Source organism: Octopus bimaculoides, chromosome 2 (assembly GCF_046866305.1).
Source record: "Octopus bimaculoides isolate indiv1 chromosome 2, ASM4686630v1, whole genome shotgun sequence".
NCBI lineage: Eukaryota > Metazoa > Mollusca > Cephalopoda > Octopoda > Octopodidae > Octopus > Octopus bimaculoides.
Genome location: NC_142929.1, coordinates 32,873,019 through 32,896,819, shown reverse-complemented (window position 1 = coordinate 32,896,819; position 23,801 = coordinate 32,873,019). Strand labels below are relative to the sequence as shown.

The window sequence follows — 23,801 nt, the reverse complement described above, 5'->3', positions numbered from 1 at the left end:
GATCCCTATATACTGCATTAGTATTCCTCGCACTTTCCGTTGCGTTGTTGCCTTCATTAAACTTATAAAGCAAAATATGCTGAATATGCTCCTTTGTCACTTCCATTATAGCTTTGAAAAAATAACTGCTAAACTCGAACTGTTCTCCTCATAACCTGCACTAAGAATAAGAACAAGGTAAAATTACTACCTGCCTTTATATCAAGTTCCTCGCTGTCTCTCTGGAATAATCTTTGAAAACATCCTTGGCCCCCAGCTCTGTCTTGGCGTTGCAGACTGAACTGTTGCTGTCTTCCTCAACCGCGTCCCACACATAGTGAATGATTAGGGTTACAATCGGAAGAATTAGAAGTCCAGAAATAGGAGCTAGTGAAGTCGAAAAATTCTCCCATAACCACTTCTGTCACTTTCAAGAGATATGCCAAGGACTCAAGTCCTGCTGCCACACGTATGACCTTCCAGCAGTAGTCCTTTTCAGCCAACATTTGATCGCAGTCTCTAGCAGCTTCACGAAAGCATTTGAATTGAGCCTAAGGCCCTGTTCAAGGACATTAGTCGGTATGACATCACCCTCACTGAAGACACTTACACACGCAAAGACCATCACAGTTTTTGAGAGAACTTCATTTTCGTGATGTCCATGTTAAGACTTACAGCCTTTAACAGTGTTGACGGAGCATTGAGCAGCAATCATGATGTCGGCGTTTTGATTCCGGACGTGAAACATTATGATACAGGTAACTGTTCCACTATTCGGATGGCTTCCAGTCCTCTATGTCAATTAACTTTTTCTCAACTAAATCTTTAGTCTTAATGCTCTCCAACGCCTCTGCTTACTAATGCATCAGGCTGTTCATGAAAAAGGGTAACTTAAAAGAATTGTCAATTTTAGTCCGAACACTATGTATACATACATGTATACATACATACACGCATACATACATACATACATAGTGCATGCACACACACACACACGCACACGCACACGCACACACACGCACACACACGCACACACACGTATGTGGAATTGTATGAAGTAGGTGTAGGTGTGATTTTGTCAATTTGCGGCGTGAAAAGCGGAATATTGACAAAGACATTAAAGCATCGGCTAGAAGAGCTTGCAGTAATTGTCCCAGTTCTATACGTTCGAAATTCAAATTCCAATGAGTTCAACTTTGCCTTTCATCTTTTCTTGGTCGATGAATCAAGAGCAATCCAATTGTGATCATCCTCTCTTTTAAGATTTATCTGGGACTAAATCATTTGTGTCCGTCTTTTTTTCCCCTTAAACCTTAGGGCATACTTTTGAGGAAGATTTAGCTGCTATTACTTGGGGGCTGCAGGACTGTGTGGACGCTTCTGCATAAGAATAACCAGATAAAAATTATTAATCAAGTTAATGGAGTGAAGAGGATAGGTAAACCAAAGAAGGAAACTGACAAAGATCAAATTCTCCCCTACTGTATAAAAGAGTAAAGAATCCTCTTCAGTCGTGAATGACCACAGAAGGTAGCTAGAAAGCTAACCTCCGAGGCACCTGTGACGTCGCAACTCATTTTTACAGCTGAGTGGACTGGAGCAACGTGAAATAAGTGTTTTGCTCGAGAGCACAATATACAACCCGGTCTGGGACTCGGACTCGCTACCTCATGATTGTGAGCGTAACGCTCTAACCACTGAGCCACGCGCCTTCACATTCTCCCCTGTATATTAATTGTCGAGTTATCTCCCTTATTTAGCTTAACCCGAATTAGTCATTAAAATAATGTATTTTCCTCCTCACTGCAAGTATAAGTTTTATCAAAATGTCTTCCTCACTACACTGAATATGTTAACGGCCACTTTACTAAGGCAACTATCTAATGCCAGTATGAACGAACAAGTAGCAGAGGAGAAGTGAGAAGAAAATATGGCTGAGATGAATGAAAGTAGCTAGTGGAATGAAATGAATCTCACTTGATTTAATATTCTTGATATTGACACTCCGCATCACCGCATTCCTACTTATTTATATCGTTAGAAGCAATATGAAATTAAAATAAACATCTATGCAACATACTTAATCTAAATTGCCTTTCAACGATAATTTTACATTAAGTATAGTATATAACTAGGTAGCTCTTTCTCTCTCATATATAAAAATGTTTGCCATTAGACTACGGTCATGCTGAGGCACCGCTTTGAGTAATATTAGACGAATGGATAGACCCCACTTGGTACTTATTCTATCAGTTTCTTTTGCCTAACCGGTCAGTTACGCGGACGCAAGCACACCAATCCCAGTTCCCAAGTGGCAGTGGACACACGGACACACACACACACACATACATACATACATACGACGGGCTTCTTACAGTTTTTGTCCAACAAATCCATTCACAAGAGTTTGGTTGGCCCGAGGCTACAGTGGAAGACACTCGCCCAAGGTGCCACGCAGTAGGACTGAAACCCGGAACTATGTGAGTGGAAAACTTCTTACCGCCGACCCACTCCTGCGCGCGCGCGCACGCGCGCACGCACACACACACACACACACACACACACACACACACACACACACACACACACACACGAAGTTAGATAAGGCCGGTTTATGGGATTACCCTGGGTTTCACGTCCATAAAGTGCTTAGCTTTACATCACATCGTCAGATCCCAAACCTGCTGGCTTATGACCTCTCTAGAAAATGGAGGAGGAAAAAGACTTCGTTACTCTGTCAAACCCGGCCCAAAGAAAATAGGACGGTATACTGGCCAACCACGGGTAATAAGCTACAAAACCCTTACGTTCTCTCGATTTCCTGTTATTCAGACTGCCTCATGGTCCCAGCAGACAATATGGCAAAGGCGTTGCCCCGGAGGATGGCAAGGAGGATGCGCTGAAACAACCACTCTGACTCACGTGACTCGCACTTGCAGACAGCCATCTTTGCCACAGGAGGCCGAGAACGTCGGAGGTCTCCAATGGCATAGGCTCGACTATAAACCTGTCAGAAAACGACAGATACTTTGGCAGTTTGCTTTTTTCAGCTTGACGATCAGCGGAGAGCCGGCTGGTAGCTGAACACACTAAGTTGCCGCGGCAGGTGTCACAGCAAGCGTCTCCCCCATAAAATTCCATTTTTTATTTTTCAAACAGTGTATATAGCGACGTTTATTTCAACGTTATCCTCTAGTTTGCTCAAGTGAGACATATAATAGCTATATATCCTTCAAGTTACTCACTGGCCTCTTAAAAAAAGAAGACCATATTGAATCAAATAACCTACTGTCTAAATTAACAGACTTGATAGTCACGCTTGGAATGCCTATGATCATAAGTCTATTTATCTTCGATGACCTGGGGCTAATAACTACAACAGCAGCAACATTGACCTTTTTGTTTTTCACGATGTTGGGGTATGCTTAGTGCGAGATTTGGCGGGTATTGTTTGCAAGAAAATACAGTGTAGCAGGCAACAATTAACATAGCATATTTTTAATACTTTCTTATTTACTATGTACTCATATGATAAATGCAATAATTATAAATAAAAACTAGAAGGGAGGCAGTTTATTATGGATCAAAGTGGACCCTACAGGGAGTAACAGACTTTCAAGTTAATAGGGTGTTAGATTGCCAGCCAAACAACTTATAATGTATCCAATCAACGTTATTGTGGAGTCTCCGTGGCTAATACACTTAACTATTTGTTGACCCAGTCGAAACAGTTGTAATTAAGGTATATTAGGAAGTGAAGGTCACCTTGAATGGAGCCAGAGTGGCATTTTATCGTATTTATACACACAGACGTACACACGTGTGTATGCATTTTTGTGTATATACGTGTGCACGTGGATACGTTTGCGTGTGTGAATATATATATATATATATATATATATATATATATGAGCATGTGTATCTATACACACAAAAATATATCTATCTATCTATATCCCTCTGGCTGGCTGGCTGTCCCTCCCCCCCCTCCCTCCTTCTCTCTTTCACCTGTCTCTCCCTCCTTACATATATAAGCAAAAGTAGAGTATGCAATATAATGCAGCGTGACATATCTATCTATCTATCTATCTATCTACACACACGCACACAGGTATATGTATAACTCACTCACAGGGCATTTGGCAGCTAAAGTTACGCTGAGAGCCTACGAATTTTGTCTTTTATCAAATATTCATCGATTGAAATATAAGTTTGCGCAAGCCTCGCACACACGAACATCCATAGAGGTTCACACATATATTTACTTTTTACGTTCACTGGTTTCAGGCAGAGGTTGTGCTATGCGGGGACATCAACTTTAAAATAACATGGCAGCAGTGTGCGTGTCTATGTATGTCTTTCAGTTTTATTTCAAGATTTCTTGCCAATAGAGAATGGGCCGGTTTCTAACCTAGATCCAAGGCTCCTTCATGTATGTATGTATGTATGTATGTATGTATGTATGTATGTATGTGTGGAGGCGCAATGGCCCAGTAGTTAGGGCAGCGGACTCGCGGTCATAGGATCGCGGTTTCGATTCCCAGACCGGGCGTTGTGAGTGTTTATTGAGCGAAAACACCTAAAGCTCCACGAGGCGCCGGCAGGGGATGGTGGCGAACCCTGCTGTACTCTTTCACCACAACTTTCTCTCACTCTTACTTCCTGTTTCTGTTGTGCCTGTAGTTCAAAGGGTCAGCCTTGTCACACTGTGTCACGCTGAATATCCCCGAGAACTACGTTAAGGGTAAACGTGTCTGTGGAGTGCTCAACCACTTGCACGTTAATTTCACGAGCAGGCTGTTCCTTTGATCGGACCAACTGGAACCCTCGACGTCGTGAGCGACGGAGTGCCAACAATGTGTGTGTGTGTGTGTGTGTGTGTGTGTCGGGGAAGGGTTGAAGAATCGTTGTTTCAGACATAAATACATTGCATATATTCCACGTTAGCTTCATCTTTTTACAATGAGGTCGTCTTGACCTTGACGAGGCATGTCTCTTTGCTGGCAAAATATCGACTTGGTTCTAATGACTATCATGGTCATTTCAAGGCTACAGCATTTCTGTGATTCCTGCTCGTCTTCAAAACCAATATTAGCTGTAAACTCATTTAGATAAGTGAATTTAGAAAATAAAGTCCTTTGATCTCTTTGCTTCGCGCATGCCTGTTCAAGCCAAACCTTCTAATTTTCCTATAAATGTGAATGCTATTTTTTTTTAAATACCACTTACCCAGCGACATCATGTTCGATGTATGAAACCTCACCTGCTTGAAATCTTACCTGTTTAAATTTTATCTGTAGATGGTGGATTATATGTTATGTGTAATGTAACCTATGAATGCAATGATAAAATTCTAACGAAACGGATGTTGTAAATTTTGAATATAATTTGTGTTCTCTTTCCATGTGTGTGTGTGTATTTGTAAATATGTGTGCGTGTGTGTGGGTTTATGCATTTGTAATAGAATTAATGCATTTTAGTAGCAATGTTGGTGGGCACGTGCAAATGCGTAAGCAAGTATACACACGCACACATCCACACACACGCGCGCGCATATTTAAAACTTTAAGAAAAAGTTCCTGATACAATATGTGGAAGAGTTTTTTTTTTTCTTTTGTAAATTAAAAACTATCCCAAAAAAGAAAATATTACCCAAAAGAAATGAAAATGCTTTCACAAGAAAAAAAAAATCTTTCATCATGTCTGAGTAAATCTTTTAATATGCATTTTTTGTATGTTTTATTTTTAAAGATAATTTTTAATTTAAAAAGCAAATTCTTTCGAAATAAACGTGTGGGTCTGTGTAGGTGTTTCTGTGTGTGTGTGTGTGTGTGCGTCTGCGTACGGTTTTGCAAGACAGACACAGCAAACATTCATATAATTTATATATGGTTGAGAAAGATTTAGATCAAAATGACTAGCAACAGCGAAAACACTTTCTTTTATCATTCAGCAACAATGGAAACATTTCCCTCCACTCTTGGCAGAGATTCTTGCTTCTATTATTAGCCAAACAATAAATCTCAGCCTTTTGCTTTCGTATAAATGTCATGATATTTCACAAATTTCGAAGAACATACTTGTAAAAATGGGTTAATATGTGCATACACATACACACACACACACATAGATACATATATAAAATATGCATATGTGTGTATATATTCAGTTATGCATATATACTTTTTGTATCTCTCCCTCCCCCCTCTCTCTCTCCCTATATATATATATATATATATATGTATACGTGTGTGTGTGTATATATGTATACGTGTGTGTGTGTATATATGTATACATGTGTGTGTGTGTGTATATATGTATACATGTGTGTGTGTGTGTGTATATATGTATACATGTGTGTGTGTGTGTATATATGTATACATGTGTGTGTATATATATATGTATACATATGTGTGTATATATGTATACATGTGTGTGTATATATATATGTATACATATGTGTGTATATATGTATACATGTGTGTGTATATATATATGTATACATATGTGTGTGTATATATGTATACATGTGTGTGTATATATATATGTATACATATGTGTGTGTATATATGTATACATGTGTGTGTATATATGTATACATATGTGTGTGTGTATATATGTATACATATATATGTGTGTCTGTGCGCATACACGCACGCTCACATGTACACAGTTTTTTTTTTCTTTTTTCTTTTTTTTTACATTTCTAACTGAAAGTGTTAGGCAAACTTCTTGCAGGAAATATTTTTTCTTTGCTTTTTGTTTCGATCTGTCTATTAATTATTGATTCTGCTTCAGATATTGTGACACAACTGGAATGATCATCAACTGCTTAGATTATTTCGCTATCACCTCTCTAGGTCCTTGATTTCAAATCCACAACAAACCTACAGTCATCATTTATACGTCTTTATATACCCACTTACAGCCAATTACACTGAGAATTTGACAGCTACAGAACTTTATTAGAAAAACAGCAAATATATTTCTCCATCTATTTATGTCTGTCTGTCTGTCTGTCTGTCTCTCTGTCCGTCTGTCAATCATATTACTCCTCATAGTCTGTGGACTGTAAAACTTGGAATTTAGATGGCATATTTCTTCAGTTACTTGTGACTTTATTTACTTATTTAATTTGTTTTTCTAAACATTTTTCAATAAGGAAAAAAAAAAAAACATTAAAAATATATTTTGTGAATGTTGGAGGTTATATTTTAAACATTATTATACGCACTGTCATTTTAGAAGCTATTATTATTAATATTATTATTGTTATTATTATTATTATCATTATTATTATTATTATTAAGGCGGCGAGCTGGCAGAATCGTTAGTACGCCGAGCAAAATGCTTAGCGACATTTCGTCTGTCCTTACGTTCTGAGTTCATATTCAGCCGAGGTCGATTTTGCCTTTCATCCTTTCGGGGTCGATGAAATAAGTACCAGTTGAGCATTAGGGTCGATTTAATTGACTTGCCCCTCCCCAAAAATTTCAGACCTTGTGCCTATAGTAGAAAAGATTATATGAAATAAGTACCAGTCAAGTACTGGGGTCGATGTAATGGACTCCCGCTCCTTTCAAAGCCTACTGGCCTTGTGCCAAAATTTGAAGCCATTATTATTATTATTGGCAAGCTGGCTGACTCGTGGGCACCCCGGACAAAATGCTTATTTCATCCGTCTTTACTTTCCGAGTCCAAATTCCGCCGTGATCAACTTTGCCTTTCATTATGTCTAGGTCGATGTAATCGATTATCCCTTGCACACAGATTTCAAGCTTTGTGCCTATATTGGAAAGAATTATCATTATATAAACAGTTTTGGTGCTGAACTCTGTTTTTTGTCTTTCAATAATGTCAATCCTTTGTGGTTGGTGGGTCTTTGGGACAGCTGTGGTGTTGGATGGATGGAGAGAAAGGAGAATGGTACCATGACCCATGCATTGTTGCCATAACTCCAGGTCAGACTCGATCGAGTGCACTTATAAGCAAATTTTTCAAGTGAACATCCCGTAATGGCAGATTAGGGACTACAACGTCCAAAATTACCACCGTTGTTTAAGACGACAGAATCCGATTTTTTAGGAAGAAGTTGCAACTATTTCGTACCGATTGAAAGATTTTACAATCGATCATGCGTGGTGACAGTAGGAATCTTGGTCACCAGACTCTGAGTTATCTCCAGAATAACGATACTCCAAATTCTGGTTACGCTATGAATTCCATTAAAGGCGACCAGAGAGCATGTAGGGGTTTTAAACTAAGCAGAGCCTCTGAGAAATATTTTGCAATACTATTTTCAGGGCTTTAGAGAGAACTCCATCGTAAGCTGGAATTTTTTTCCATCCTTTTAGGCCAGACATTCACGAACCCTTTCTTAGATTCTTTAAATCGTGAAACTAGGTGAGAGAGGTTTTATACCATTCTAAAAAGAGATACATTCACATAACTTATCGTATACATGTGCCGAAGTTGATATACAGTGGGGTCAATCGATGGAATACATCGCCTTATGCCATGTGTTTGCTTCTTAACAACACCACTATGTCTACTTGGATTAGCTTTACTATACCTAAAATAAGAACTAGGAAGGAATTAATTTATTTACTAGAAATATTTTATGCATTTAATGGCATGAAAGATTAATGTGCATATTCAAAGCACCCCTATCTCAGCAGCGCATATTCAGGTTAGTGTCAAGGACTATGGGAGGCTCAACTTCGCATTTAAGACCTGAGATGATATTTTTAAAGAGATTTTTCTCGGGAAAAAGTACGTTTTATATGCAGTAATTCTAATTTATATATATTGTTGATGTATATATTTTGTCATTTTGACAGATGATGAGAACGTTGTGAAGGAAAACAAGGAAAGTGAAAGTGAATATAATGATCGGAATGATGATGGTGGCTCTAACCCCGATCTAACTATTCCAGTCAAAAGAGTTAGATCTAGGAGGCGGATGAAACGATCTATTTCATCAGAGAAACATGTAGAAACACTTGTGGTTGTTGATCCGATTATGATGGATTATTACAAAAATGAGGATGTAGAGACATACGTGTTGACTGTCATGAATATGGTAAGTATATTGGCTTTGATACGTGTTCCTATATGAGTATATGACGAAGATGATTGTATTGCTAAACTCCATAAACTCCATGTCAATTCTAATGAAATAGACGTTTGAGAAACGATATTCTTGCTGTAATTATCTTGACCTTTGTTGTTTTACTATTGTTTAACCTCATATTGGCCCTTGAACAAGCAAACCTAACTTCTCAAGCATTCCTACCATAAGATTACGATTCAGTCTCTTTTTTTTTTTTTTTTTTTGGTAATTCTGTATCAACAAGCGCCCCACCATTTTTCACAACTACAACGTGCTATTTGAAGATTTTGCCACAGGTCAAGCAGTCATATAGACGCTCCCTCGTTAGCTCGTATATAACCTGTATATGAAACCATACAGTATCTTTCTCGTTGGCCTGTACATGAGCGTATACGTTGCATATTTGAGAAGCGATGAAATGACGGATACTATGAGAAAGAAGAGAGCAATTGTGGTAAAAGAACTAGACTACTTGAAATATTCCATACAAATGAGACATTGCTAATAAGTAAATACTCTTTGAGCCAATGAGGAGAGTTCCTACAACTGTCTTGTTTTTTTGAAGATCTAGACCTGTTTCTCTCTTTACGTGATGATTCAATGAAGAAGCTTCTATCATGTCATTCAGCCTGCTAGAAATAGCAGGTATGCCTCCCTTACACCCTAATATCTTAGAAGGAAAAGAAACATTAAATGATGACTCCATTGTTTTAACAGTGGTTAACTACACTTCCAGAAACACCAATACAGAAACACTCAATCATTAAGCAATGCAGAAGCTATAATATATTAAGCAGATATCAGCTCTTCTAAACCAAACCATACCATTGAGCATAAACACTGCATAACCTCAAACATACATAAAAAGAGTACAACACTATAGACAAACTGTATCTGGTATCGAATAACGCTTCATAATGGTTTTGACATCGAATGGAAAATCCTAGAGAGATATGACTTATACACTAATGGAACAAAAAAGTACAATTTGTGAACAGTTACAAAAAGACTAATACTAAATGACATCAACAATTCCGTGAATTACCTAAATATTGATAACACTACAGACACGGTGACTGGAAATACTTTGCCTTTTTTTTTTTACACTGGAGATATATATAGACCGTAGTTGGTGGGTAGAAAGAAGTGGAACGAAACCTTGTGAAAAATTATATTTTCCTGGGGGGAAAAGAAAAGATATTTCCTATGGATTGATGTCAGCTATGGTTGAACCATATCAGTTGTGCTCACATCTATGTTGTTTACTAGTCCAAGGATGGGAACGGCCACGTTGTCAAAATGTTTTCGCTTATGATGGCAGCAACCGAATATTTTGCTTTTTGAGTTCAGGAAAGTACTCGGCTTGTGTGAAGTTTTAGGATGATTCTTCGGCCACCATGCAAAGCTTGCAGCTCCTTCTCTTCAGATGTGATTTACATCGTTCTTTTTTCCAGTTGATTTTGTATGGTGCTGCTTCCTCTTTTGATCACCATACATAGCTGTTTAACGTTGTCACATTGCTCTTGTCTTGGAATCTAGAAGAGGATCTGTGATTATTCAGCTTGATCTTAAAGGATTCCTTTATTTCTGTATGTATGACACTCCGTTATTGTTGGGCGACACCAGCTCTGCTTCGTAGACCATTGCTTCTGTCATGCATTGACCACTCACTGGACACTCACTGTAAACATTATATGACCGTTCTGCCTCAGCCTGGAGCCTATTTTTATGATACTCGGCGCACAAGGGTTTTTCATGTTCATATACATAGAGCATAAACGGTGTGCGCGCGAGCGTGTATATATGACATATGTAAAAATTGATATAAACATATATATTTCTGTGTATGCCTACATCTTACACGCTTATGTTTCATATGTGTTCACGCCTGTTTAGACGTGTTTATGTATGCGTGCATGTGTGTGTGTGTGTTCGTGCGAGTTTATGTGTATGTAACTGTATACATACATGTGTGTATGCGCATGTGGTTATGTGCTGCCAAAGCAGTCACTACAATTTCTTCTGTGACTGTTAGTTTGACCCCCAGTTCATAACTCACTGTTTATACAATTACATCAGAAGATAGCAGACAGTCAGGGGTGGCACCAGGCAGGGTACACATCTGCCAATTTTTTTTTAGTGATGGTGATGTCGATGGTGGTGGTAGTGGGAGGGGAGAGGAAGAGAACTAACAGATGTTTAGCAAATAATGATACTGTCAACGTTGTTGAAAACCCTATGTCCATTCCTTTTCAGTATTTGATTATTAAAACATACATTCCCTTTTCCTTACATTTCTTTCTCTCTCTCTCTCTCTCTCTCTCCCTCTATTTCTCCCTTTCTCTTTCTCCACCCCTCGCTCCACTCTTTTACTTCCTCTTCACTCTCTGTACGTGTATCTATGAAATGGACCATGGCCTATATTGAACATTATTATTCATTGACCAGATATTTCTCCAACGAATATTTAAAACAAGAAATGACAAACATAAAAACGCAAAGATGTGATGTAGTCAGAAATATACCCAAGTTCACAAATCTTGAAAATTACTCAGACGCAAACAAAACATTCTTCACGTTACTGATGTTTTTGTACATTTTATTGTCATGTTATTTAAATAATGATTTCTAAAGTTTCACATGTTTCAGGGCAGGAATAAAATCTATTAACCTATTAATACATCATAGTGTCCTTCAAAACAAAGCAGCCACAAAAATTATATAACCCGAAATATATTTATTTCAATTTCTAATACTGTTCACACACTGTTCAGATAGGCGTAGGCGTGTGGTAAGTAGCTTGCTTCCCAACCACGTGGTTCCCGGTTCAGTGCCATTGCATGGCACCTACTATAGCCTCGGGCTGACCAAAACCTTGTGAGTGGATTTTGTAGACGGAAACTGAAAGAAGCCCGTCGTGTGTGAGCATATATATGTATGTATATATATATATATATATAGACAGATAGATAGGCGCAGGAGTGGCTGTGTGGTAAAAAGCTTGCTTGCCAACCACATGGTTCTGGGTTCAGTCCCACTGCGTGGCACCTTGAGCAAGTGTCTTCTACTATAGCCTCGGGCCGACCAAAGCCTTGTGAGTGGATTTGGTAGACGGAAACTGAAAGAAGCCCGTCATATATATATATATATATATATATAATGTATGCATGTGTGTGTATATGTTTGTGTGTCTGTGTTTGTTCCCCCTAACATCGCTTGACAACCGATGCTGGTGTGTTTACGTCTCCGTAACTTAGCGGTTCGGCAAAAGAGACCGATAGAATAAGTACTAGGCTTACAAAGAATAAATCATGGGGTCGATTTGCTCGACTAAAGGCGGTGCTCCAGCATGGCCGTAGTCAAATGACTGAAACAAATAAAAGAGTATATATATATATATATATATATATATATATATATATATATACATACATATAGATATATATATGCGTGTGTGTTTGTGTGTGTTTGTGACTCACCACCGCTTGACAATCGGTTTTGGTGTGTTTACGTCCCCGTAAAATAGCGGCTCGGCCAAAGAGATCGATAGAATAAGTTGTAAGCTTAAAAAATGTTCTGGTGTCGATATGTTCGACAAAAATTCAAGGCGGTGCACCAGCATGGCCGCAGTCAAATGACTGAAACAAGTAAAGCATAAAAGGTAAAAGAAAGATACTATTGGCACATTCTAGTCAGTTCAGTTCATATATTAGCATATAATTACTGTCCACCTTTTCGACGATCGTAATCTTTCGGTTATTACCCAACATTTAACATTTATGACCATTGATGACAATAAGCATGGAAACCGAATGGAAGTAACACCCCCGCCAAAAAAAAAACAAAAAAAACTACAAAACACCAAAAATACCCCACCCCCCAAAAAGAACTAAATCCTCACAAATTTGCACTTAATATACAGGTGCTTGTATTTCGTTCAAGTCTGTTGACCAAGGTCACAACATCTGGTTCGGGAAAACCAGTAATCTGGACAGGCTTTGCAACTAAAGGTTCCAGCAAGTCGATGGTGTACCTGTATTATAATTAAATACTGTTCACACATTAATTTTTCATAAATACGAACTATTTTATCATCACACTTTTATGACTTCTTCATCTATACTCTTTATCTTGTATTTGTTTCCGTCATTATACTGCGGCCATGCTGGGGCACCGCCATGAAGGGTTAAGTTGAATGAACTAACATCAGCACTTATTTTAAAGTCTGGTACTTATTCCATCTGTCTTTTTTGCAAAACCGCTCGGTTACGAGGACATAAACAAACTAACACCTGTTGTCAAGCGGTGGCAGAGGACAAACACACACACATGTATATGTATAAAAATACACACAATAGGTTTCTACGTAGTTTCTCTATATCAAATCCACATACAAAGCTTTGATCTGCTCGGGGCTATAGTAGATAACTCCTACCCAAGGTGCCACACAGTGGGATTGAACCCGAAACCACGTGACTACAAAACGAACTTCTTAAATACACCATCATGCCTGCACCTACTTGATATTTAATTGTAATAGTCGAATGGAGATTAAACTTTATGCAATAAGAGGCTAAATTGACCAGTACTTAACTAGTACTTACTTTATTGATCCTTGGAAAGGTGAAAGGATCAGTCGATTTTGGTAGGATTTGAGGGTGGAATATAAAATCTCTAACGAAACACCGCTGCTCTTTATTTCAGCTATCCATCGCTCAATGTTGAACAATATAAGTGGAAGTAAATATCCTATTATAACAGAAATTAGAAAAACTCAATAGCTTTCACTCTGTGACCATCACCGAAGATCTGATTCTTTCAACACCTGTCTGTCTGTCTGTCTGTCTGTCTGTCTCTTTCTCTCTGTCTCTCTCTCTCTCTCTCATACACACACACGTTCTACAGTGGGCCACCCAACACATCACGCTTTTCTCCATACCACATCTCCTTTACTGTATCTTGTCCCAGAGGCCCCTACTCCAAATACTGCAATGTGTGTGTGTGTGATTCACAAACAGCTTTAACACTACAAACTAAACTTCTGTTCATCTTTATGAACAAGACCTCGAAATAACCTACAATCGAGACAAGAAGATTTCATCTCTTTCAGCATCGCAATGACATAATCTCTGTTGATAATCAAGTAAATCATCTTTTATCTTAAGTTTAAATCTTGAAAATTGTAAAATAATGATAAAACTAAAAAAAATTTTTATGGATTTTTCTATCGTTCCGACATATATAGCTATATTTGTACCCTAAAAACAAATCTCCTCATTTAAGCCAAGACAATTCTTCATTTCCTATCAAAAGTTAATCAAAGCTCAAGCATATATTAAGCCCACTTCTGGGACGCCCTTATTGCTACAACATACACAGGCACAATCATTCAAACTCCCATCCGTAAGAAGTAAATCTAACTGACTGGCAAATATTTACTGATCCAGAGACAAGAACCTCAGCATCATGCTTTTCAATGATGTATATACATTTAGTGTGGTACACAGATGGCTATTTTGATTTAATTCCATTTCTATTGCGCACACCGATTCCTTCACAAGGTTCAGCGCTATAGTAAAAGATACTTGCCTAAGGTGTCGTTCAGAGGAACAGAACGTGAAACTACGTGGTTGTAAAGCGAATTTCTTAACTATATAGCATGTTGCACCTATATGCTTAAAATTAATCAATTTCTCCAATTAATCTAAGCAGCAATAGTAGTAAAGTAAAGAAGGTGTCGGAGAGGAAGAAAAAGAGAAGGGAGAATAATAAGGGAATGCGCGTGGTATGATGTTAAATGGTCAAGTGTCCTAAAAGTGGCACGTTATGGATTATGGCAGTGTTTTTTAATGAATTCTTGGGAATCTCTTGAATGTATCATTTAAAAAAATTTCGTGTTATTCTAAGGACGTGGTGGATATGTCGTGATTTTTTTCCCAATGTATATCAACTCACGTGTTCCTTTTCAACCTTCTATCTATATATGTATATAATATGGTATTTTTTTTATTATCTCACCACCATGAAAAAAAATTGGGTTACCTCCCCACTAAAAAATTGAGTTTATGTGACAAGAGATGAGATTAAGAGTTTGATTCAATACTTCAACCCATTGTTGACGTTTCGCCTCCTCAATAGACATGGAATGATTTGTTATAAAAATGTTATCAGATTCAGTCAGATGTTTAATTTTTTCAGTTTTCGTGCTTATTAATCTTCTCAGTTTTGTATGATAGGTTATAAAAATATTATCAGATTCAATAAGATGTTTCATCATTTTGCTTATTTTTTGTTGTTTTATTGGGGGTTAATCAGTACAGCAAAGAATGAATAAAGAAGCAACTTCCATCAATAAATATCATCCACAACTCAACATGAACACAACATGAACACAACATAATACAGAACACTACTAACCTTACCAATAATGCCACTAACACCCATACATCCCTTATATCATTCATATTACAGCATTATATCGACCCTAATTGCACCACGTCCACAAACACTTACCTCCCTTACACAATTTTTTTACTCAGGGACCAGTAGACCCGACACCGTTTGATAATCGGTGCACATTCAAAGCCAGTGAACAGTAATGACGAGACCGGTTTTACTTTGAATCTCTTTAACAATTCAAAATAATGAATTTAATTCCTCTTAATTCTACCTCAGTTCTAATTGTATTTATTTATCGCTACTTTTCATTTAAAAAGCCTTTATTTTTTTAATATTCAATGTGCATTTTCGCTTTTTTTTCTTCTTACTCCCCACCCCATATATATATATATATATATATATATATATATATATTGGAAGGTTTGGAGGTACTCAGAAATCTGGATGTTTGTACAGTTACAGATTTTTATTAATGTCACATATTAAATAAAACGTTTTTCACCTAATCGTGAATTATATATATATATATATATATATATATATATATATATATATATATATATATATATATATATATAATTAATTAATAATATCAGAGTAAGAAAAATTTTAGAGGTTTTTACTACCAGTGGCCTAGCGTATAGAAAAATTAGTCAATGGACTATATATTATTCATATAAATACAGTGTACATTTAAACACATAGGAAGCATCCATCACAAGATACCTGGCACGATAGAAGGAACAGCCAAAATCCCAAACCACTATTTGGGATAAATTTCGAAGGGAAGGAAAAATAAAAACATTTACCATCTATCTCCTGGACCATGGTTTCTGACTTTATATTAGCAAATAAAATAATTTGCTAGGCGAAGTCTTCATCAACCAGTACGCCTAGATTAAACATATAAATACGAGGCAATCCAGCATGTGACCCTGCTTATATATTATAATTTTTCAAATCCACCGCGCAAATGCAGTTTTTTGTCGGCAGCAAATAAAATAATGCCGGCGTTACTTCGAAATTTGCCAAAAAAATTTACCAATAATTAATAATATCAGGGTAAGAAAAATTTTAGAATTTTTACTACCAGTGGCCCAGCGTGTAGAGAAATTAGTCAATAGACTATATATTATATAAATACAGTGTACATTTAAACACAGAGGAGGTATCCATCATAGGACTACCTGACTATATATGAATAATATATAGTCTATTGACTAATTTTTCCATGGACACAGGTTCGTGTGTCACATAGTTAGCTAGAGGCGATGGCCTCTTGGAGCTAATCAACGGCAGCATTCGTTCTATTTTCCTGGACTGCCATGTTAGCTTGGCGATAACTATTAATATCCAGTACCGCTGTCGTACTATCCTTTAGAGAGATTTAGAAATATATATGCATGTATAGCAATACACACACGCGCACACATATATACACACACATGCATATGTATAGATATACATGTGTATATCTATATATATATATATATATATATATATATATATATATATATATATATATATATATACACACACACATGCATATATATATTAATACGCGCGCGCTCACACACCTATGTCTACGCCGATGCACACGTACATATAATCATTATTCAAACTGCTGAAATAAACCAGAGTTAGCGAAAATTTCGAAGTCACTTTTGATTAAATTATCATAAATTTTAGACACTAAACATGTATTGAATCCTTCTTTTCGCTGTTTTTATGCATATGAAACCGCTTTTTTTTTTCTGGCGTTTCCTCCCTCTTTTGTCATCCTCTTCCCCCTACGTACACACACTCACATGTGTGTGTTCATATATACATACACACACGTGTGTGGAGAAAGAGTATATGTATGTATGTGTATATATATATATATATATATATATGTATATATATATATATATATATATATATATATGTATATATATATATATATATATATATATATATGTATATATATATATATGTATATATATATATATATATATATATATATATATGTATATATATATATATGTATATATATATATATATATATATATATATGTATATATATATATATATATATATATATATGTATATATATATATATATATATATGTATATATATATATATATATATGTATATATATATATATATATATATATATATATATATATATATATATATATATATATATATATATATATATATATATATATATATATATATATATATATATATATATATATATATATATATATATATGTATATATATATATATATATATATATATATATATATATATATATATATATATATATATATATATATATATATATGTGTGTGTGTGTGTGTGTGAATGTGTACACGCGCTTGTGTACATGCGTACAAGAGTTTCTTATTATCAGAAACTTACAGGCACAGCTGAAGGCGATTCGGGGAGTGGCAGAGTTGTGGTGGTGGTGATGGTGGTGGGTGCTGAATATTTGTGGTAGTGGCAGTGGTGGTAGTGAAGGTGTTGACAGAGGTTTCATGCTGAGGAAGGACAGACAGATTCAAAAGATGAGAAATATTTAGTCCAACTTTTCTTTAATTACTATCACATCCCCATCGCCAACATCCAACACTACTTAGTCAGACGATGACTCCTGTTTTTCTTTTTTGTTTCTTTTCTTTCTTTCCCATGAGATATATGCGAGTTTGAATGGAGAGGACAGGATAACGTACAAGGTCATAGATGTAAACTGATATAGTGATGTAGTGTGTGAATGTCTGTGAAGGGAGTCGTGCTGGGTTGGGGCTGAGCTGGAAAAGAAGTGGGCAGGATTAAGGCCAAGGATGTTTGTTGTGAATTCTTTACCATCAACAGAGATAATATAATGACATTCCCTCGTACTGGAATATGTCCAATACCATGGAGCAGATGGTTTGGAACGATACTCTGTGTCATTATCGGCTTCAACCAGCATCTGTAAGTTTATCAATATATCACAACTGTTACCATTACACAAGCACCGTCACTACACCATCACCATCATCATTATCTCAAACACCGTCATCACCACTACCAAAGCCGCCGCCGAAGCCGCTACAGCTGCCACCACCGTCATCATCATTGGAACCGTGTCCTCAGGGCCCCACTGTTGTTACCAAGTCAACAAGGAAGCTTCTACATGGTCACATACTAGAAATAGCAGCCAAATTTGCTTTACACCTGCTGTCTTAAAGAAAAAAAGTAAGGATAGATTGGATAATGTATACACAAGCACCCTCACTAACACTATCGAGGCCGCCACCACCGAGATTACCACCACCACCATCGTTATCATCATCATCATTGAAATTGCGTCCTCAATCCCCATCGTTACCAAGCCAAGAAGGAAACCGTTACATAGTTACGTACTAGAAATAGCAGCCAAATCTGCCTTATACCGCATCCTGGTGTCTTTGAAAAAAAGAATACCAGAGATGCACTGGACAATGTAGTCCTTTACACACATACACTTATATACATATAAAACCGTTTAATGTTGACTGTCGGAATAAAGACTCCTCAATACCGTAGTTCAGATTAATAATTATACTTTATTTTGGTTGAGTCAGTCACTTCTTAATCTGCACAGGGTGTTCAGGCAAGTGTCGTAACTTGCCTCAAGACCCTATACACCCACAGGTGAAGCCCAGAGTAACAAGAGACTAACTGAAGCAAATTGTATGCTTGTGTGTGTGTGTGTGTATGAGAGAGAGAGAGAGTGAGACTAAACTGCATTAACAAATAGGATCTAGTTTCTTTTCATTCGCAAAATATGCATTTTTTAAAAGGAAGTAAAAAATCTGGAAATCGGCTATAATAATGTAGTCTTCCAGTCTCATTACTATGAAGGTATGATGTTGTAAAGAAAAAAATTGGAGGAAAAAGTTACAGAGGTTTAAGAATCTATTTTTAGCCAATAGCGAGACAGAAATTTTCTGCGTTTAGTGAAGCGGTGTCAACTTTAAGGTTGTACCCTGTAAAATTTATAGTTTAACGTCTGTCACATGACCTGTTCATTGTAGGTTTCTAAATAAACTGAAATACTTAACATATCAACATGTATCAACTTACTGTTTCTTTTGTCTCTTCATTGATAATGTGCTGATGTTATTTATATCTGATTGAGTAGCTCTACGATTAAAAGGATTCCAGCTGTAACTGTCTAGTCTTCCAAAGAAAAAAAAATTGGCTGTGTGATAAGAAGCTTGCTGCTCAACCACATGGTTCCGGGTTCAGTTCCACTGCATGGTACTTTGGGACAGTGTCTTCTACTATGCTGTCGGGCCAACCAAAGCCTTGTGAGTGGATTTGGTAGACGGATACTGATAGAATGATAGAAGCCTGTCGCATATATATATATATATATATATATATATATATATATATGCGTGTGTGTGTGTGTGTGTGCCACCACCGCTTGACAACCGGTGCTGGTGTGTTTACGTACCCGCAAGTTAGCTGTTCGGTAAAAGAGACCAGTAGAATAAGTAAAAAGATTAAAGACCCCACTTCGGTCGTAAATGACCATGAGATCGCACCTAGAAAGTTTTCAGAGGCACAAGACCGTGCAAGGTTGTTTATGGCAGATCAGCAGCCACCCATGCAGACCAGCCTCCTCTCTCCATGCTACTGATGTTATCCAGGGGAAAGACAAAGGTCGATACAGCTTGACACCAGTGACGTCGCAATCCATTTCTACAGCTGAGTGAACTGGACCAACACGAAATAAAGTGTTTTGTTTAAGAACACAGCACACAGCCCAGTGTGGGAATCGAATTCACTACCCCATAATTTTGAGCTCGACGCTCTAACCACTGAGCCATAAGCCTTATAGAATAAGTACCAGGCTTAAAAAATAAATACTGGAGTCGATTCATTTGACTAAAAAGTTCTCCAAAGCGGTGCCCCAGTATGACAGCTCTCTAATGACTAAAAACAAGTAAAAGAATGTATCAGATCCCAGTGATTAACTGATGTAGCTAATGGCTTCAAGCTTCTCTCGTCCATTACGGGCTTCATAATTAATTGCGGTTCTTTGGTTGTGCAATTAGTCATGTTGTCTGTAGGGTTTCACTTCCTAAGCGGAAGTAAAAAAAAAAAACAAAAAAAAAACGGAACGATACTACTGCAAAGCTCTAAGAATTCCACCAAGTTATTGCGTTGGATTGATAATTGATTTATAAATCCTGAAAGATGAAAAACAAGATTGACATTGGCAGAATTCAAAATGAAGGAGCCGGAAGTAGAAACGTATACTACAATGTATTATATACAGCGCACTAACAACTCCGCCATTTTGCCGCTTCTATAAACAAAGATGCATGCCACCTTCTCTTCTCAAAGACAGTAAAGTGTGATTTGAGAATGATTTAGCAGCTATTTCAAGCAAACTTTGTAACAGCGTAAATCTTTGTTTATTCTAACATGATTTTGAGAGTAATGATGAGTACAAATGTATATGGTAGAAGCGATGTTGCTGACCTTGCTGGAATAGACTATGCTGCAGAAATAACTAGGTAAATAGTTTACAGCAAGCACATAGCAGAATGCTTCATCTCATCTAGGTTGTTCGAAGTCATTTAGAAACACTTATTCCTGTGACATGACGTTAATGTTTCAATTGATACATATCAGATGTCACTAAGTCTCAGCATTAATTAATCTAATGTAATATAAGTAGTTTGTGTCAAGTAATTCTTGAGAATGTGGCTTACTCTCTGTTTTAGTTTAATCAGTAATACCAGAAAAACAAGCATTTGTTTAACTAGTTGTTTGTTGTTGCTGTTCTCCTTGTTTAGCCTCAGTCAGCCCGAAGTAAGCAGACTTATGTTCAAAAGCACTCAGCTCGACTCGAGTATTGCATATATAGGAGTACATTAACTGAAATGTCCTCCTTCTCTTTCAAGATGGCAGGGTGCATGCAATAAGGGGTTTTGGTTGCTATTTCTAACAGTTTAAGCGACCACGTTGTAGCGTCCTTGTTGGTTGGTTTGTTTGTTGTTTTGTTGTTGTTAACACTGACCAGCACTGCGCAAACAAAGTTATGACACAAGGGTAAATCGCTGTTGATGCAATCCACGGTTACAACCTACACGATAAGTTATTCTGCAGTGTAGTCTGAGGTGACACTCAACCGGTTTCTGTTTATTGTAGATGACTATACCAGCTATCGAACACTAGATCTATAAAGGGGCTCACTCCAATATAATTGGAGAAATTGATTAATTTTAAGCATATAGGTGCAACATGCTATATAGTTAAGAAATTCGCTTTACAACCACGTAGTTTCACGTTCTGTTCCTCTGAACGACACCTTAGGCAAGTATCTTTTACTATAGCGCTGAACCTTGTGAAGGAATATGGTAGACAGAAATTGAATGGAAGCTCTTCAGTAGTGTTTACATGTTTGTGTTTTCCCCGTAGCGCTTGAAAGCCAGCGTCGATTTGTTTACGTCACTGGAACTTTACGGTCCGACAAAAGAAAGTGACAGATTAAGGATCAGACTTTAAAATAAGTACTGGGCTCAATTTGATCGACTAAATCCATTAAGGTGGCATCCCAGCATGGCTTCAGTCCAATGACTGAAACAAACAAGAAAGTAAGAGATGAAATATATATTTGTGTTGCTCGTGGTTCTAGCTAATTAGTAGCGGCCATGATGGGATACCCTATACACAAAGTACACATCACCACATGGAATGGTAAACTACTCAAAAATAGATCAAATTATTACAAATGTCTAGAAATGCACAAGTTGAGCCATATCAATGACGTCATTTTGACACCTCAGTGATCTGCTCAGCACTAACTACTAACTGTTTTTGATACCAGATCAGTGGATAACGTCTCAGTGTTCATATCTACGCCAAAAGACGTACATCCAATACACACAAGAAACGATCTTTGCTGAATAGTCCAAAATCATATCTACATTAAATGTTAATTAACATGCAAATATGTAAGCTGATTTTGCGTCAAATCTCTTACAAGTCATCCATTATTTAACAGCTTTTATTTTAATATTCTCTTCGGTGGGGGTTTTTTTTCTCTCCCTGCACGTCGTTTTATTTACTGTATTGCTTGCTTATTCCGGCATCATTAAGATAATGTTTATTCAAAGTATTACTTCTAATCCTTTCCCATGTAACTTTCTGCTCGCTTGTTTGTCTTCCTCTGTCAATTTTCGCTTGCAAATAGTCAAATGCAATGTCAACAGAACATTCATCAATGAAAGACAAACGGGAAGACGAACCTACATACTAACATACTAAGAAAATTGTACGTTTTCTTCTATATGTGACACACACACACACACACACACACACACACACGCACGTAGATATATACAGATACGGACGTAGACAAACGCTCACATATATGAACACACCCACAAAAAAAAAGCTGAAAATCTTCGATTAGATTACCCTTGCAATTAGAAGACAAAATCTTCCAAGGGCACTTAATATTGTTAAATAAATAACGAAGAAGGTGAAAGCTCCTTAACTGCTTCTGCACATTAAATTTCAAACTATAAAGTATCATTCGTGATTGCGACCATACAAGCTTTCAACAATTGCGTGTACTCACATGTTTCTATGTATGCACACAGGTGAGTGTATATGCGTATGTGGCGCGCACGCACGCACGCACGCACGCACGCGCGCATACGCACACACTCACACACATCTTGTTAAATTTTCAATCATGAAAGACTTCGTTGTGTTCACTTGCAAGACAAATGTCTGATGAATCTTTTTTATTTTATTTCATTTTAATTTATTTATTTATTTATATTGCTCATAGTTCTGATAATCATAAAAATGACAAGTATTTTAGTCAGCTCTAAAAGTATTTGCAGCACATGACTTCAAGCGAGAGGACAAACCAACTTTCTGTGTTCTTTGTTGATGACTTCGAAGAACTGTTTATACAACATAAACATTATATCGAAAACAACTTATTTGTGAAACTTGCCTATAGACTAGATTACATATGTTTTATTTATGCCCTAACCTCTCTGTCTCAAACTTCAACAAACCACAAACTCTTAAAATCAACATTTTTCTTATCATTAACAGGTTGTATGTACATACATGTCCTCACTCTCTCTCTCCCTCTAACCCTCTCTCCCCTAACTCTTTCTCTCTCTCTCTCCACCTATCTCTTTGCACATCCACATCTACTAAAAGAATCACTTTTGCTGAGAAACTAAAATATTTAAAGTAAATGACTAATTCAAATATGCGAAGGGCGAAGTTCTTGACTGGATTCCACATCACTTCCA

At 37.0% G+C, this 23,801-nt stretch overlaps 1 protein-coding gene across 2 annotated transcripts in view; it reads left to right on the top strand.

The window, feature by feature from the left end:
* The window catches only part of LOC106871710 (A disintegrin and metalloproteinase with thrombospondin motifs 6), a 294,912-nt gene that overhangs the window by 81,142 nt on the left and 189,969 nt on the right, over positions 1 to 23,801 (top strand). For both annotated transcript variants that reach the window (XM_052976060.2, XM_052976057.2), the window contains exon 4: positions 8,820 to 9,061. In XM_052976060.2, the coding sequence (XP_052832020.1) occupies positions 8,820 to 9,061 (242 nt within the window). The remainder of the gene's footprint in view (positions 1 to 8,819; positions 9,062 to 23,801) is intronic.